General features: G+C 46.8%; 1 protein-coding gene across 2 annotated transcripts in view; it reads left to right on the top strand.

The window, feature by feature from the left end:
• The window catches only part of RCAN1 (regulator of calcineurin 1), a 99,472-nt gene extending 81,888 nt beyond the window's left edge, over window positions 1-17,584 (top strand). The window contains 4 exon segments of one of the 2 annotated variants that reach the window (NM_001243913.1): window positions 7,297-7,506; window positions 10,251-10,424; window positions 12,065-12,224; window positions 15,792-17,584. In NM_001243913.1, the coding sequence (NP_001230842.1) occupies window positions 7,420-7,506; window positions 10,251-10,424; window positions 12,065-12,224; window positions 15,792-15,964 (594 nt within the window). In that variant the 5' untranslated portion in view covers window positions 7,297-7,419 and the 3' untranslated portion in view covers window positions 15,965-17,584. 2 annotated transcript variants of the gene reach the window in all.

Here is a 19,070-nt window from a genome sequence, read left to right as displayed (position 1 = left end):
TTTGGTCACCACAGGCTTGTGCTCCGGCTTGAGAACAGCTTCCAAGCGGAAGTGAAAATCAGTCACTAGAGCAAGGTGGGTCCCGGAAGGGACAGACTAGAGGGAGCAAATCAAGAGTGATTAATTAGGGTGGCTTTGGCCCCCATCTTCTCAGAATAATTGTTACCTCCCTTCATCCGAGGCTGCCGGTCGCCAGGCTGTTAAGAACTGCTCTGATTTGCCGATGGCTATTTCTCCATCGTCAGCGTTGCAAGCAGTGCGTTTCCAAGAAGTTTCAGAGGGGTGGTTAACCTCCATGTACTAAGGAAAGATTGAGGCAATAAGGAAAAAAGAGTTAATGGGATTTCAAGTGCACATGGAATTTAACAAACAAGATGAAATCTTGGATGAACCGTGACCTCTCTCTTAAGGTATAAATTTGAACACCCTCTTCCTCCCGCCTTTCCCCCAATTTGTTGGTTATTTTATATTTTATTTTATTTTACTTTATGTCTTTTCTTATTTCCTTTGGATGATGGCAATTTTTTTTCTTTCTTTCCACCATAAGCTTTAACAGAGCGTGATTGTCATTCTGCTAAAAACAGATGTCTAGCATTCTCACCATTGCAGCCATCATTTTGGGCACTTTTTCAAAAATTTAGTAATAGGAAGTTCTGTGTTATCTCCGACATACAAATCTTTTGTACATCATCTTTGTACTACTCCGTGCAAAGTATCAAATGACATTTCAGGCTTTTCCGTTTTTTTCCAAAGCATCAGACATGGCCCGGGCTGACGTTCAATATTAATGTCATTTCTTCTGTGTTATCCTTCGGGTTCAGAAGATTAATGGTTGTTAGACGTAAAGAAGATTTTCATTGAAGAACATGTTCTCAGTTCAGATTCAGAATCCGTAGGCATCATCCTTTGTGGTGGGAGAAGTTTGTCTCAGGGGTTCTAGTTAGAACTTTACAAATCCGTCACCAAAAAAAGGTTATCGGCTTTCTTTTAGTTTTTTGTTTGTTTCCTTGTTTTTGGTTTTGTTTTTTGGTTTGTTTTTTGTTTTTTTTTGCCACACCCACGGCATGAGAAGTTTGATCCCAGGCCAGGGATCCAACCAGAGCCATAGCAGTGATGACGCCAAGTCCTTTAACCACTCAGCCACCAGGAAACTCCTATGTTTTCTTTCAAATGAAGGCCGCTCCCTGTTGCTGAGCAGATCTTACCAGCAATAAAGCAATTCAGTGAGCAATAAATTCCTGAGCCCGGTCTGGCCCAGGACTGCTTCCCCACCCATTCCCTGATCACCCCCAGAGAGAACAAAAATGGAAATGCCGTTAGAGACCAGAAAGAAGAGAATGTTCCTATTCTCTTTCTTGCCCATGATTGTCATGAAAAAGCAGAAAATTGGGAATTGAATCACACTACCGCTTAGACAATAGGGCTCCAAACATTTTGGATCATGAACCTCATGGATGCAAGACTTTTGAGTACATTGCCAATAAAAGCAGTTCATCTGTAAACTTTATACAAATTCTACCGTACTCTGTGCACCTTATAAAACACACCCTGCACTGTGTACCTTATAAAACACACCCTAAAAGTAGGCACTTAAAAAAGACAAGGCAGGGAGTTTCTGTTGTGGCTTAGTAGGTTAAGAACCTGACTAGTGTCCATGAGGAGGTGAAATTGTGCTGGGGCGAAGGAAAAAATGGGTAGATGGCTCGATGGATGGATGCACAGGTGGACAAACAGATGAATGCCACGTGAAAACCTTCACCTTTAACCTAAGGAGCGTTGGAAGTCACTGAAATCATTATAGTAGGCGAAGAATGTGCTCAGGCTCAGCTTTGGGGTGTTTTCTGTTGTGGGAATTCTTATTGTAAGGTATTGTGGGAGTTCCCATTGTGGCTCAGCAGAAACAAACCCAACTAGTATCCATGAGGATCCGGGTTCGATCCCTGGCCTCGCTCGGTGGGTTAAGGATCTGGCATTGCCGCAAGCTGGGGTGTAGGTGGCAGATGTGGCTTGGATCCTGCCTTTCTGTGGCTGTGGTGTAGGCTGGCAGCTGCAGCTCTGATTCGACCCCTAGCCTGGGAACTTCCATATGCCACAGGTGTGGCCCTAAAATTAAAAAAAAAAAAAGAAAAGAAGAGGTATTATGGTGGTTGCAGAGCTCTGCGTGAATCAGCATGCGGGAGTGCCAGGTGGAGGGTGGTACAAGGGACCTCTCCCTTGGCCAGCAGGGTACAGCCATCCAAGATGCCAGAGGGACTAAGAGGACAGAGCTGGGGAAATACCAAAGGCACTGTGAGGCCGGCACAGTTCCATGGAACAAGCATGGAATCTGCACCCAAAGGACCAGGGTGAGTCCTGGCTCTTCTCAACACAGGGTGCCCCTCTGAACCTCAGTATCATCAGCCATGAAGTGAGAGCTAACATGCATCAAACACTGACTGCGCTCCGGGCACCATGCTGGGCCCCTGCCTGTGTCAGACTGTTCCGTCCCCACGGCAACCCTGAACTAGGTAGTAACCCCATTTATAAGTTGAGGACGAAAACTGTCCCCTGGAGTAATAACACTTTGTAGACTGGGAAGCGAGAAAGATGAGCAAGAGAGCAAACCGCTGTTTTTGTTTTGTCTAAGAGCTTAGGTTAGGGGGACAAGGCTCCACCTCAGAGAGGGAAGGGCTAGCATTAAATAACAACAAAGCTGTCCCATTATCTCAGAAGCTAAAACACCAGGAAACCACAAGTTTCATTGGCATTCAAGATAAATGCTCTGATGATATCTTTGATCTCAATCAGGTGTGTCAGTTTCCCTCCCAGGAGATCGTTTGCAGATTTCCTCGTTCCTGGCTCTGCTTTGGTTTGAGCATCCAAGTCAAAATTCCCTTTTTTCTTTCTCTGGTCACTTTGCAGAAGGTTTCACTGGTGGCACATTCTTGGCATAGTTGTAAACTCCTTGGGGTTTATAATGGGCACGCTGAGATCATCCTCACTCTGCTTTCGGAGTGCTGTAATGGGGATGGTGGATTTCAACATAAACCTCAGTTTTTCCTCACTGAAAATAGAAACTTCTTAATGAAAATATGCTCTAACTGCTTGGAGCCAGAAGAGGTAAATGCAGGTGGGAGAGGTTCATTTAAGATTTTTTTAATAGGGAGTTCCCATCTTGGCTCAGCAGTTAATGAGTCTGACTAGCATCCATGAGGATTCAGGTTCAATCCCTGGCCTTGCTCAGTGGGTTAAGGATCCAGCATTGCCATGAGCTCTGGTGTAGGTTGCAGATGTGGCTCAGATCCTGCGTTGCTGTGGCTGTGGCTGGTGGCTACAGCTCCGATTCAACCCCTAGCCTGGGAACTTCTATATGCCATGGGTGCGGCCCTAAAGAGCCAAAAAAAAAAAAAAAAAAAAAAAAAAAGATTTTTAATACTATCAATGGAAGAAATGCAAAGCATTTAAAGCTTCCAGTGGACTAAAGCATTTTGTTTCTTTAATCTCTGGTTTCAGTTTTACCAGCCTAAGTGCAACTTTTAGTACTCTTTTCAAGCGTTCTAGCGAGACATTGCTGTGGGCACTGCTATCTTCAAATCACTTACATCCAGCTAACAAACGAGAATCAAGAAGGTGCACGTCTCCCAAATTCCAAGGGATATACAAATAGGGAAGTCAACTTTTTTTTTTTTTTTTTTGGCCATACTCGAAGGAATTGGAAGTTCCCAGGCTAGGGGTCAAATCAGAGCTACAGCTGCCAGCCTACACCACAGCCACAGCAACACCAGATCCGAGCTGTATCTTCGACCTATACCACAGTTCATGGCAACGTCAGATCCTTAACCCACTGAGCGAGGCCAGGATCAAACTGTGTCTTCATGGGTACTAGTTGGGTTCTTAACCCACTGAGCCACAACGGGAGCTCCTTTTTTTTTTTCCCCCTAGAAGTCAACTTTTTTTAAACACTTGCTTTGGATCCATTTTTATTCTCGGTGGGAAAAATTGCTATTTATAAAGTAAAGTCTTTTCCATAGGACGTTTGGAAGGACATCCAAGTTCATGTATAAGAGACGTACAGTCCAAGAGCGGACATTCCTAATAAATGTCTGATTGGCAGATGAGGGGAAGTACCTCTAGGTTCAGGGACAGGTGTCTGTCCCCTTGGCCAGCTGGGGCCGTGGAGCACCGCAAAGGGTCTGTGCTACCCAGAGTGACAATACTTTGACAGCTCCAATCCACTCCATCTCTCTCGCCATAGGAGGCCTGTGCTATTGGACCGTATGTGCTGTCCCTCCTGGGTTCAACTTGGTGACCCAGTGCTCTCTGCCAGCATCCAATCCAGCCTCCCTAGAGTCAGCCACTCTTCTGAGCCCCTTTCCTTGATCTGGAATTGGAGCCACTCACCTTCACCAAGCAGGATTTGGATGGAGCTGGCCATCAAGTCAAAGGCGGGTCCGGAATTCCATGTTTTGGAAGGCTTTTTGGACAGCCTGATGAAAGATCTGTCATTGATCGTTTATTTTTATGAGCAGAGACAGTGGAACCATCTTCAAATACCTCGCTCTTCCTTTATTTCCCCCCCCATCTGTACAGTGAATCCACAATTGTTCATCTGAGTGAGTTCAGTGGTGTCATCTTGAATGAATAGAATGTTCCAGACTTGCCCACACAACTGAGCTGGAGCTTCACGCTATATGTTTTCATAGGAGGAGGAGAAAGGGCGGAGGAGACAGTGAAATCCACCTCTTCTCCCTCCTCTCATCCCCCTTTAACCCTTATTTCCAAGGTGGACTCCAGCAGAAGCAGCAAAGGAGGGTTGGAGCGGAGGGAGTTGAGATGTTTCCAGCCCCTCTGGGGGAGTGGAATGCACTTTCTGCCAGTCCCTTTCCCTTCAGTGCCCGCCCCCACCGCCAACCCGCAAAGCCTCCCATCCCCACACCGCTGCCACCTAGGGCACACTCCAGGCTTTGCCCTGAAATCGCAGCTCATCTAAGCGCACTGTCCCCAGAACCAAGCATCACCCAGCAGGAAGCTTTCCTCTTGGCATTTGAGGCATCGCATCCTGTTCATTCACAGCGGTCCAGACTTGTTTAGGATACATGCCTTTAGATCTCTTGGGTTGGGAGTTACAGGTAATTTGGTAAAGCAAACACCATAACTGGTCTCTTACGTAACCCTAAGCTGGCAGCAGGGCACCTTGCTCAGAGATTAAGCAACGCTCTCATCCAGGGAGGTGAGCTTCCTTTTATGGAGGGATAAATGCTCTGGTTTGCTCAGAGCCATTGCATATATTCTTCTTATGACTGGCTGACTTCAGTGATTCTTTGGAGTTAATCTTTAAAGGGGAATGGCAGGATTCCACTTAACTTCTGGAAGCTTAAGAGCTGGCCCTGTGTGCCTCTAGACTAGAGAGTGTTTTTAGTAGTAGTGTGACTGTTTTTAGTAGTAGCGTGACTGCGCTTAGGTGATCATAAAGTTGGGGAGAGGGGAAAGGACCTGGGACTCCAACTGCCATGGGACCTAAACTTGCAAAGTATTTGGAAGGTCAGAAAGTTGTAGCTTTTTTTTTTTTTTTTTTGTCTTTTCTACGGCAGCTCCTGCGTCACATGGAGGTTCCCAGGCTAGGGGTCGAATCGGAGCCACAGCAATGCCAGATCCGAGCCGCGTCTGCAACCTACACCATAGCTCACAGCAACACCAGATCCTTAACCCACTGAGCAAGGCCAGGGCTCGAACCCACAACTTCATGGTTCTTAGTCGGATTCGTTGACCACTGAGCCAAGACGGGAACTCGGGAAAGTTGTAGCTTTTTAATGGGATTAACATATACAGACTACTGCATATAATATAGATAACTAACAAGGACTTAGTGTATAGCACAGGGAACTGTATACTCAATATTCTGTAACAACCTTTAAGGAAAAATAATCTGTAAAAAATGTGTATGTGTGTATCTGAATCACTGTGCAGTACACCTGAAACTCACATGACATTCTAAATCAACTATACTTCATTTAACAAATAATAATAGAAAAAGCTGGGAGGAAGAAAGTCTTAGCCTTTTAAAAGAACTGACATCCTGGAGCTCCCGTCATGGCGCAGCGGAAATGATTCCGACTAGGAACCATGAGGTTTCGGGTTCGATCCCTGGCCTCGCTCAGTGGGTTAAGGATCTGGCATTGCCATGACCTGTGCTCTAGGTTGCAGACTAGGCTCAGATCTGGCATTGCTGTGACTCTGGCACAGGCCGGTAGCAACAGTTCCAAGTAGACCCCTAGCCTGGGAACCTCCATGTGCCGCAGGTGCAGCCCTAAAAAGACAAGAGACAAAAAAAAAAATAAAAATAAAAATAAAAATTAAAAATAAAAGAACCAGCAATCCTGCCACCAGACATCTAACCTGAAAAAAGGCGAGCCAAGGTAACTTTTCAATTGTAACATACGTTCTTTCTATTTATTCTTTTCCTATTCAAAACAGAAAATGTTCAGGCTATGAGTCTCTCAAACAGGACAAGCTCTTAATGTTTCTTTTCTCAGTTTCAGAGACTAGGTTCTCTAGAATGTTTTGGTATCTTTGAATTCAGTAGCTGTTCGAAAGTGATCGAAGTGGTTCATAGTCCTAGTTCTCAAATTACAGTCATAGATTTTCCAGTGATACTCTTAGGATCTCTTCCCACATTCTCACTGGGGCGTACAAGTGGGGAATTGGGACATTCATCCAATAAAGTTCAATTGGAAGAGGAAACAAAAAAGACCTTATTTCAAAATGAATTGCACTTTCTTCTTTAGAAACAGAGTTCATTGACCAAGACAGATTTCCAAATGTTTTCTCTAATCCCCCCGGTATATGAAACTGTGATTGAAGGGTTCAGAAAATTACAGGGCTCAAACAGTTTGCCAAGATGGTGGTTTCCAGGTTTCTCCAAGCCTTAAAAATTCCCTGGAGGCTAATTGCTATTTACTGCTGAAGACCTTCCTCCTTTTCTTCTGTAACATTTTCCATCTGAAGAAGGGTCGTCCCATTCAGCCGCCGAGCCTGGTGACTGAGTGGCTGAATGGAATTACTACCAATGGAAACTATGCTGCAAGAGGGGTAGATAGAGCAGCTGCACAGCAAACCTCCGCTCTTTTTCCATCCTCCCCAAGCAAAGTTAATTAGCATAGGGAAAATGACTAAGGTGTTGACGTCACCTCTTTCCAGTAGAAACTTACACTCTGTCCCTGTCTGCCGCGAGCAAGCAGGACTTGACTCAGGAATTTGGTGTCCAAACAGGATGCTCTGGAAGTGGAGCTTTTTTTTTTCTTTTTTTTTTTTTTTTCCCCGGGGGGGCTGGACCTCATGCTTTATAAGCGCCGGCTGGGGAAAGAACCCACAGCCTCTGTAAAGGAACTTCACTTGGAGCTCGTCTCCGGGAGCCTATTGCTTTCACCTTAAGAAAGCAAGATGCATTTTAGAAACTTTAACTACAGTTTTAGCTCCCTGATTGCCTGTGTGGCAAACAGTGATGTCTTCAGCGAAAGTGAAACCAGGGTAAGGCTTCTACTCTCATGTGGTTTTTGAACATTGTCAAAGCGTGTGTTAACTGGGACTACGTACGAACTGAAATCTTTGTTTGGAGCGGGGTGGGGGAGGGGTGTAGGTGGTTCTCTTGTGGCTTTGGGGTTTTGAAAGTCCTCCAGAATACTTTGAACCTTGAAAAGCAGAAGGTGTTGCCGGAGGAATTGACTGTGATGGCATTTTCAAAGCTCTCAATGCTTAAAAACCATCCTCATCTCCAGACCAATTAATTAGTAAGCAGCCTTTGGCACTGGGTTTTTGTCATTCTGTACAGGTCGTAAGTAAACTTTGGAGGGAGGGCTTGTCTGACAAAGAACAGAACGTTTGGCTTTGGCATCCGAAGTTCAGAGTACTTGGATTTTTATCTTAGGAAATAAATGTTGTAAAGACATTTGAGGGTTTGCCGTCATTACAACGGCCTGTCTTCAAGTTTCCAGCTTTCTCTCGCTGGAGAAAATGCAGCCATAGCAAATAATAAAACTGGATAAATAACTTATAAGTGTACCTCCTGGGAAGCAGCTCTCATTGGTGGTAGTTAATATAATTAGCCATTTTAATTACGATGCTTTCTTCTTCATTTGATGAAAATGTAAGATTTTTCAGCAGTAGCTGTGCAGGTATCTAGTTGATCTCCAACCACTAGGGAATGGATTCTGTATGTTCTTTTTGGAGGGCACAGGTCATGTTATAGCTTTATATCCAAAGCTAATCAAATTTAACTCCATCACTGGGTGCTACGCTTGCAAGCCCAGACTGGCGTTTCAGAACCAGTATTAGAAGATGTTGCATGGGTAAAAATACTACAAAGCCAGCCATTTAATATTAGCTTTATATGTGTCAAATCACTGATTTACTTATTTAATTGAGATGCTCTCCAATCACTACCATAACTAGGTATCAGTTAGTAGAATAAACACGATTATTTTCTAAGAGAACAGTACAATAGCAATATGAAATTAGCAAGACAATGTGGGTTCTCTTGCGTCCTGGTCCTAGGCCCTGACTTGTATTCTAAGAACATTCATCAAAGGCATCTCTCCTAGGAGTTCCCTTCGTGGCTCAGTGGTTAACGAACCTGACTAGGATCCATGAGGATGTGGGTTTGACCTCTGGCCTCCGTGAGGGGGTTGGGGATCTAGTGTTGTCCTGAGCTGTGGTGTAGGTCGCAGTCCGACTTGGATCCCATGTTGCTGTGGCTGTGGTGTAGGCCAGCAGCTGTAGCTCCAATTCAAGTTTCAAGTTTCCTAGCCTGGAAACTTCGGTGCTGAGGGTGTGGCCCTAAAAAGCCAAAAAAAAAAAAAAAAAAGGCATCTCTCCTAAATTATGAATAATAACTTTAAAACGAAACAGTGGGTCACAGTGCCCGTGGATGAGGTTGTGTGAGATTCCAAATCTGCACAGACACCCTTCCCCCGCCACACTTGCCCCAGCTTAGAAGAGGGGGAGAACAAGCCACCTGCAGCCAGATGAAATCTCTCGGGTTGATCATCTGTCGAGCTTGCTTTCTTCTTCTTTGCCTCTGCAACACCCCTCGTTGGAAAATCACAGATGTTTCCATCCACTAAAGAAAAGCCAGTATATTTGAAGAGAGAAAGTTTGTGAGTTGGTCTCACTCCTGGTGAACGGCCTGCCAGCAGGGAACGCAGGACCTGCCTGCAGCCCTGCCCTGCGGTAGACAGCAGGTACTACAGGGCTGTGGGAGGGCCGTCCGCTCCCCCACTTTCTAGCGCTGGATGTTCCCAAAGATGTTCCCCTCTTGTTGGGCATTCTCTCTTCCCCTCTGCGAAGCTCTGTGGCTCCTCCTCCTCTCACCAGTCACCTGGGTAGAGGGCACCTGCCCCCTCCAGGCTCTCAGCCACCCTCCACCACCTGCCTCTCACTGTCCTCAGTGTTTAGCCTGAAGGAAAAAAAAAAAAAAAAAAAAAAGACTCAGAAAACACAGTGACTAAAATCTCCCTGGAAGTTTCCAGACTGTCCATCAACTCCCTCTCTGGTTGGAAAGATTGCAGTGGCCTCCTAGCACCCCCGCACAACAGACACTCCCACCCAGGACTCAGGCCAAGGAGTACTCCCCAGAGCTGTTCCCAGGAGCCCACAGTCTCCCTCCTGAATCTAGGCTTTGACTGTTAAACTGGGGCTATTCTAAGAGCTCATGCTGTTTCTTGATGTTCACTAGTTCTTAGAATACTAGCCTCGATCAGTATGCGTGGTAAAGCCAGCATGCAGAAATGGGTTCATTTGCAGTATGTTCATTTTTTTAACCCAGGATTATTTTAGAGAGTTAAAAAGTAGCCGACCGAATAGAAAAATAGTAGCGGGGATTATTCTAAAAAACATTACTACTGTCACATAAAATCTCCTATATTAAAAGGGCAGAAAGGGCAGAATCTTCCCCGAGGGTAAAGGCAGGCTCTCTGTCTTCTCAAGAAAGAAGTTAGGGGAGTTCCCTGGTGGCCCAATGGGTTAAGGATTCAGAGTTGTCACCGCTGTGGTGAGGGTTTGGTCCCTGGCCTGGTCCCTGGCCTGGGAACTTCTGCATGCTGTGGGCGAGGCCAAAAAAAAAAAAAAAGGAAAAGAAAGAAAAAGAAAGAAAAAAAGAAGTCAAATTCTTGAAATGATTCATAGTTCAGTTCCTTCATAAGAAATGATGTAATGAAATCATCTAATCAAATGTCCTAGGCAGGTAAATTTCAACTCCTTTTATTTTCATTTTTCAGGCCAAATTTGAATCCCTCTTTAGGACATATGACAAAGATATCACCTTTCAGTATTTTAAGAGCTTCAAAAGAGTCAGAATCAACTTCAGCAACCCCTTGTCTGCAGCAGATGCGAGACTCCAACTACATAAGACTGAATTTCTTGGAAAGGAAATGAAATTATATTTTGCTCAGGTGAGTGGAGGTCACTGGTTGGCATGCTTCTCCCTTCTCCCTCTGACCTTAAAGTAGCTTAGACATCGAGGATGTGTATGTTGATTTCAAACTCCAAGGACTCATGTCGAGAAGGGCAGAATTCTATTCAATAACTTTTCATGTCCCCTATTTTAAGAAGACATCGGGGTGCATTTGAAAGTGACCTCACAAATGACTTTCTTGGATTGAGTGACGATGGGGAAAGAGCCTTTCCCGACTCAGGGTGGTCTAGAACACAGGGTCGTGGGCGTGGCTACCCTGGAACCCCCGCGCCAGAGCCCTGTGGCTTTGCGTGCAGGTCCCTGCAGCCCCCTCATTCTCAGAGAGCTGGTGTCTGCAAGCCTGGACTGCGCATCAGCACACGGCGGCCTGGCCCTGCCTGAAGGGGAAAAAATAGGTTCACCTGGCAGGTAGCAAGTGCTAAAAAATCCTCCTGGTAAGGAGCAGGGGAGGGGAGGTCAGGCCCCGGACCCTCGGCGCAGGGTGGGGCGGAGGAGGGGTATGTCTGCTTTTTCTCCTGCTCCTCCCCCTCCCCACCAGGTCCTTTGATGATGAGCCATCCACCGTCTAGGCAGCTCTCAGAATTCCCTCTAAAGATGTTACAGGAATCTAACAGGTCCGCAGTGGGAGGGGTGGGGCTTCGTGGATGCTGCATGCTGCTGCCTAGTAAAAGAGACCCCACTGGGGCCCTGAGTTCTCAGGTCAGTTTGGAAGACACCCTGTAGAGGGGCTTCCTGACTTCACCAAAAGGCGAAAGTGCAGGCCCTCCCGGGGTTAACCGATTGCTGAGATGCCCTGCCCCCTGGTGGTGGTGACTGCCAAGCGCAGGCTTCAACCTTGGATCCTTGGGAGCAAACTTGCTTCTGTGTATGGTGGGGTTTCATAGAAATACTTACTTAGTCCCTCCCTCCACGACTTGTTCTGGTTTATTAAAGTTCATTGCTAAAGAACTAAGAAAATCCAAACTAGGAAGGTTTTGACGTAAGATCTTTCGCAACAGCGCCTCTAATCACTGGTATAATTTTAAAGCCCAAACAAGGACCTTGGTTATTGTTCCTTATCAGTATTCTTTTCAGTGTGTGCCCTGAAAAGTGGATGTATTTTTCCTTCCTCACTTTTGGCATTTGATTCAGAGCCCCAGAGGGAGGGAAGCCTGAGACCCTGGTGGCTCAGCCCCAGCCCCCCAAAAATGATGTCATCTTAAAGATGTCGCTTAGCCTTTTGGAGCTTCTGTGGTATGTTATGCTTCTGAGATGTGAGGAGCTGGAAGCAATCGATTCTGAGATCCCTTCTGACCTCAGCCACAGTGCTTTATTTTTTCCATTTATACTAAAATTATCTCTGTGTATTTTCCATCAGTCTAGGGCAAGCATAATTAGTCTCTGTGCCCAGGAGTCCCAGTCCTGGGAGGGGGCTCTAATCATGTTTGCCCCATAATCCAAGTTCCCTTCCCCTCCCCTTATAAACAGTATTACATTCATCCTTGGGCTGCACCTGTTCTGCTGTCTGGACATGGATTTGTCCTTCGTGCCTTCTTCTGCAGGCTGTCATTAAGTGCTGTGGCATTGCTTCAACTCTTCCCTAGAGAAACATCCACCTGTTCTTCTCTTTCTCCTCAGACTTTACACATAGGAAGTTCCCACCTGGCCCCACCCAATCCAGACAAGCAATTTCTGATCTCACCTCCTGCCTCGCCGCCAGTCGGTTGGAAACAAGTGGAAGACGCTACTCCCGTCATAAATTATGATCTTTTATATGCTATCTCCAAGCTGGGGCCAGGTAAGCAGCGCCCTCTGGTGGCGAGGGAGCAAGGCGACCTGGGGATAGTGTGAAAGGCCGGGGCTCACCTGCCACAGGGGTGGCAGTATCTCCATGGCTCTTTCCACCTCTTGAGCAGCGATCCGCGCAAACGTGTGTTGTGAAATGTCTCTCTTTGCTTTCTTCTGAATCAAAGTAACCCACGCCAGGAGCGTGCACACCTGCCTCCGGCCTCCTCTCTTAGGGAGGCATGCCAGCTGGTCCACAGGACAAAGCACCATGACCTGCGGGCACATCGCTTGACCCCATTCCCCTCCCACTGAGCACAGCCTGTGTGGGTGATTCAAAACCCGGCCTCTTATTCCTGTCGCTCCAAGTGGGAGTGAGAGGTTGGATTTGGGAAAGGGAAAGCAGAACTTCCCTCCTTTTATTTGTTTGTTTATTTTTTTGTCTTTTTGCTATTTCTTGGGCCGCTCCCGCGGCATATGGAGATTCCCAGGCCAGGGGTCGAATCGGAGCTGCAGCCACCAGCCTACGCCAGAGCCACAGCAACTCGGGATCCGAGCCGTGTCTGCAACCTACACCACAGCTCACGGCTACGCGGGATCGTTAACCCACTGAGCAAGGGCAGGGACCGAACCCGCAACCTCATGGTTCCTAGTCAGATTCGTTAACCACTGCGCCACGAAGGGAACTCCCCTCTCCTTGTATACACTACATTTTTTGTCAAGGTAACTGTGTCCTTTGTTGTGATTGTCACTTGCCCTTTTCAATGTGTGAGGGGGATGGGAGGACCACAGTTATGCGGGGGGGGGGGGGGGCGCTCCCCTCCCTGGACTCCCTGGGCTCCCCTGGCTCCGCTGCTGAGTTTGCCAGGGGAAGAGGCTCCAGTCCTCTGAAGGGACAAAGGCCTGAGCATTTAGGAAGAAAGATACTCTGGCTGCAGGCAGGCTTCTCATCCAGAAAATGGGTATTACCCAGTGGAGTTATAAGCAATACATAAGACCATCATGTAAAAAGACTTCTTCATACAGCACCTGGCTCAGTGGCCGTGCGCGCTACGTTTTCTGGAAACAATAAAATGGTGGGTCCTGTCCTCCCCGATGGGGTGAGCTGACAGGTGCAGGGAGGGCTCTTGGGGTGAAGAGGTTGGAGCCCGCCTTCTGCCCTATCCGTGGAGCAAAGGCAGTAAGCGCTGAGACCATCAGCTTTCTCCTTGACCAGCAATCTGATGTTCTTTTCACTGAGGGTTTTATTTTCTTGGACCATCAGCAATTTCGTATGGAAAAGATTACATTTCTGTGAACATTGCTCTGATGGAAATTCCCTCTGTGGTGGAGAGCAAGCATCATATTACCTATTGCTCATCATGGCGTGAAGGTCAAGAGGGAGGTGGCCAGTGCTCTTCCTGGCACCTCCCAGCCAAGGTGTCTTAGCGGAGCCGAGGGTTGGAACCTGCTGGGATGTTAGAGAAGCGAGGAGGGGCTGCCAGCGAACATTCCTCACTCTCTAGAATCTACCCACTTCTTTACAGAAGGCTTGGTTGAGAAGCCTTCTTAGAAAATAAGATCACCTAGCCCCTAGTTAGCAATGAACTTGAATAGTATTTCATATCTCAGCTGTGCTCTCTCTTCAGCTGACAAGATTGCCAAGATTTTTTTTTTTTTTTTTTCTTTTTAGGGCCAAACCCCAGGCATATCAAAGTTCCCAGGCTAGGAGTCCAAGAGGAGCTATAGCTGCTGGCCTACACCACAGCCAGAGCAACGTGGGATCTGAGCCACATCTGTGACCTACACCACAGCTCACAGCAATGCCAGATCCTTAACCCACCGAGCGAGGGTAGGTTCCTAGTGGGATTCGTTTCCGCTGTGCCACGACGGGAACTCCTGCGAAGATTTTGCAAACATGATCCAATATCCATGCCTTCTGGATTGTGACTCCTTGGCAGGTAGAAAAGGATTTGGAAAGGGGATCCTGGCCAACATTTTGAGGAATCTGTCTGACCTTGATTTTTTTCCCCTGAGCATGCTGAGGCTCATTCACCCAAATACAGTTACGATAACTTGCCAGTCTCACGTGTGGGGCAGAGAAGAGGCAACACCTCTTTTACGAATATAAGGATCTTGACTGGGAGTTCCAGCCACGGCACAGTGGGTTAAGGATCCGGCATTGCCACAGCTGTGGCATAGGTCACAGCTGCAGCTCGCATTTGATCCCTGGCCCAAGAACTTCCATAAACCATAGGTGTGGGAGTTCCCACTGTGGCGCAGGGGAAACAAATCTGATAGTATCCATGAGGATGCAGGTTTGATCCCTGACCTGGCTCAGTGGGTCAGGGATCTGGCATGGCCATGAACTTTGGTATAGGTTGCAGACAAGGTTTGCATCCCACCTTCCTATGGCTGTGGTGTAGGCCTGCAGCTGTAGTTCCGATTCGACCCCTAGCCTGGTAACTTCCACATGCCACGGGTGTGGCCCTAAAAAGCAGAAAGAAAAAAAAGCCCACAGATTCAGCCAAAAACAAAAAACAAAAAAAACCAAAAGGCCTTGACCGAACCTGATGACCTCAGGCGGACATGGAACCACAGAGCAGGACACGCCTGGTTCAAGGGGATTGATAGTTGTATGAAAAAGGATGATGTGGTCAAAAATGTTTTCAGAGCACCTGGCTCAACCAGCACACCTGTGTCTTCATGCAGGGCCTCCCCCTGCTTCCTGTCCCTGGCATGGGCTGTGCACTTCAGCAGGAGCCCCTGGAAGGAGGCTCAAGAGGTCCTTTCCTAACGCCTTTATTCATGCAGTGTCCTGTCCTAAGTAGGTGCTCTTTGCATCACACCAGCAAAGTCCCCTTAGTCGTTTAGAGGGCCTGGTAGACCTGCTAAGTGTATTTAAAAGTACGTCCCTCTGGAGTTCCTGTTGTGGCTCAGCGGATTATGAACCCAACTTGTATCCATGAGGGTGCGAGTTTGATCCCTGGCCTCGCTCAGTGGGTTAAGGATCCCGAGCTGCCTTGATCTGTGGTGTAGGTTGCAGATGCAGCTTGGATCCCGAGTTGCTGTGGCTGTGGCGTAGGCTGGCAGCTGCAGCTCCGATTTGACCCTTAGCCTGGGAACTTCCATATGCCACAGGTGCGGCCGTAAAAAGCAAAAGATAAAAAATAAAATAAAATACATCCTTCCTTTGGAAAAGAATCTGAAAAGGAACAGATATGTGTATAACTAATTCACTTTGCTGTACAACTGAAACTTACACAATATTGCAAGTCAACTATACTCCAATAAAATTTTTAAAAATTTTGGCAAATAATACTATCCAAAAAGAAAAAAGAAAAAAGAAAATACATCCCTTCCATATCTTTCATCTGCCTGAACTCAAGGGTGTTTGAAAGCAGAGTCATTTACTGTGGTGAGCCATATAATGAAGCCCCAAAGATACAGCACTCCAGCATGTGTCTGGCCGCATCCCTCAGCCCCTGTCGGATGCCCACAGAAGCTCAGCCCAGCTGACTCCGATGCGCATTCATTTGCCCTTGCTTTTTGGCCCTGGGGTGCTTGCCTGAGTCACTCTGCAATTATTTTCTCCCCGTAGGCGAAAAATATGAATTGCACGCCGCAACCGACACCACTCCCAGCGTGGTGGTCCACGTGTGTGAGAGCGATCAGGAGAACGAGGACGAGGACGAGATGGAAAGAATGAAGAGACCCAAACCCAAAATTATCCAGACGAGGAGGCCAGAGTATACGCCCATCCACTTAAGCTGAACTGGGACCCGGACGAAGAAGCGTTCCAAATCCAACACCCGAGAAGGAATCTTTGTCTGTGGAAGTGGCCGGTCACAACCTTGGAGGCGGCAGCCGTGAGCGCTGTGGCAGAAATTCCAGTTCATGTTGCTCAGAAGAGAATCGAGGCTTTGTCTTCCGGTTCCAACGCTGCGCATCCGTCCCTGTTCGTGGCTCCCGGGAATGTCCTGAGCCAATCACTGAGTTTAGGGTTGATCCGCAAGGACATCTGGGAATGTCTCGAGAAAACCAATAACGATAGTGTTTTGTACTTGTTCTTTTCTGGTAGGTTCTGTTTTCGCCAGGGGCAGGTTGATCAAAGGGTCCAGGGAGAGACTTGTAGAATTTCTAACCAGCCTACAGGATTGACCCTCTCTCTCCTGGGAGGAAAAGGCACCGTGGGGAAGCCACAAGGCATCTGGTGCAAGAAAGGTTGTGAAAACAACAAGGCAGTGTGGAAATTGTAGTGTTTCTTTTTTTTTTCCCCCTCCATGTTCTAATGTTTGTGCATGTATATTACTGATTTTCGGAACTAACCTTTGTTCGTGTATAGAGTTACGCCACTGTTGTTTTGCACCTTTGGGGAAGATAGAGAAGCATTAGAAATATCTGTCCACCTTTCCAGGTTCCTGACTGTCTTTGCAACAGCACACACAGGTGGGAAAACACCTGGAGTACATTCATTCAGCATCCTCTGCGAAGCAACCTAGAACCTGTGCTTTTGCAAAAGAAGTCGATCTGAAAGTCCGAGCTAGCGTTGCGCTTATCAAATGCAGAGAATAGCAGTTTCACTGCCAACATTTAGTGGGTGAGAAATGTTTCAATGTTTTAGGTCAGACAATAAATTGGTTTCATTTCTTTCTTTTATATGGTGGTTTAGATACATGAATCATTAGCCAAAACCCCTTTTTTGGGGGGAAAATATCAGCTGAGATAACTAATTTTTTTGAACCCTACAAAAACATCGAGATAAACCTGTAAATAAAGCTAGTAACATATATTCATACCTGCTGTGCACTTGGGTGAGAAATAGGGCAGTGGAAGAATCACGAAAGATGTTTTAACCTACCTGTGAACTCTGTGTTGTAGAAAACGCCTTTCAAATGATCGACGGGACTTGAACTCAAAGCATGTGAAGTGGATAGTAGGTGTGTGGTGGTATGAAAAGAATGCAGTGCCTTTCCCCATTACTCCCTGATGGAACTGTCACATGAGGTTAACATCTGTCATTTTTTTCTAGGTGTGTCATGTGTATGTCTGGTTGATAGGTATTCTGTTTTGGCCTTACAATACCATAGCAAGATTTGTCCCTTTGAAATACCTAACGCCAAGTAACAATGCATGCTTTGGAAATGCAGAAGAGGATTTTCTTGAAGGAGCAAATACATTTGGTTGCTCATATCAAGAAAACTGACCGAATGTTCTCCAAACCCTGTTTACAGTACTTGGTGGGGCATGGGGGGCAGGTGAGGGAGAGACCATTGCATAGCGTTCAAGTGTTCCTAGTTAAGTGCTTTTCAACTGGAGAGGCTAACCTCAAGATATTTTTTTTAACTGCATTCTGTAATAAATCAACACAATATGCTCTTTATGGAAAAGTTATCCGCTTGTCATTTTATTGCTAATGGTCAACCTGGGACCCCTTCAAATTCTGCAGTCTTAGAAGGATACATTCATTCATCAGTTTGAATTTAGAAACTCCCAGTTTTGGGGACTTCCTATTGTGGCTCAGTGGGTTAAGAACCCGACCAGTATCCATGAGGATGCATGTTCAATCCCTGACCTCCCTCCGTGGGTTAAGGATCCGGCATTGCTGCAAGTTGCAGCATAGGCCACAGATGTGGCTTGGATCCCGCATTGCTGTAGCTGTGATGCAGGCTGGCAGCTGAAGCTCCAATTCAGCCCCTAGCCTGGGGACTTCCATATGCTGCCGCTGCAGCTCTAAAAAGGAAAAAAAAAATAATAATCACAGTTCCTTGCTATGGTTCACCCACAGTAACCGTGTGTCACTTAGGGGAGGGGAAAATGGACAAAGCTGAAAGCAGAAGTCTGAATATTTCCCTTGTCCAGGGAGATGATATTCTAATGAAAACCCTTTTCACAGGCAGCTCCACTAAACATTTTTGATTGTTAATTTGAGGAGTTGTCTTTCCTGTTAGAAAAGACGTCAAAGATCCTTGGTGGCACGGCGGGTTGAGGATCCAGCATCGTCACTGCTGTGGCTCAGGTCACTGCCGTGGCCTGGGTTCCATCCTCAGCCCCAGAACATCTGCATGCGGGGGTGGGATGAGGGTGGGGGGAGTGGAGCGATGTGCAGCCCAAAAGAAAAAAGAGATAAGATGTCCACGGAAGAGACTAAGTTACAAAGGCTGGTTATGTTCAGAACTCTGTCTTTTAAGCCTCTACCTGAACCTCACCTGGAAATCTTATCATCAGTGTGACGAGTTCTTGACCAACCCTCAAAGGCCTAAATAACCCCATGTTCATCTGCTGAGCTCAAGCAAATGGCATTAATCTTCATCGAGATCAGCATCAGGCATTTTTCCATGAAAATTCACGTGCTCCCGTTTTCCTTGCATGAGCAGCCTCATGCTGTCATTCCGCAAGAGCAGTTGCACAGATTAAAGCTACGTGTGGTGGAAGTTTAAACGTGGTGGGAAAGTCACGTTCCATCAGGTTGGCTGAATGTGATTGTTGCGCTGATTCAATCATGGACCCCCTGGGTGGTGGTGGTGGGGTGCTGTTATTTGCCATCCGGTTGAACAACTAGGAGCCACTACTGAGCAGAGCTGGATTGGGCAGCGTGCTGGTCCAGGACCGGATTTCATAAATAGCCCTGGAGTAATGTCAAGTCGTGTTGTCAGGTAACTGAGCTTTCCAGCAGGTCCCCTTTCACAAGTGGGGAAAGACAGGTGGATGCTCCATCAGATCCCCGAGTAGAAATCAAGTCAATAGCCAGCCTCACTCCTGACAGATGATGTCTGATGAGAGGTGAGTGGGGCAGCCTCACCTGAAGCTCCGAAGCCAAAAATGCTCACGGTCTGGTGACCAGGCAGATGGCAATGAAGGGCCCCAAATCACATGCCCA

The sequence above is a fragment of the Sus scrofa genome, chromosome 13, assembly GCF_000003025.6.
Source record: "Sus scrofa isolate TJ Tabasco breed Duroc chromosome 13, Sscrofa11.1, whole genome shotgun sequence".
NCBI lineage: Eukaryota > Metazoa > Chordata > Mammalia > Artiodactyla > Suidae > Sus > Sus scrofa.
The sequence above is the reverse complement of the archived record's forward strand: the minus strand, read 5'-3'. Positions and strand labels throughout refer to the sequence as shown.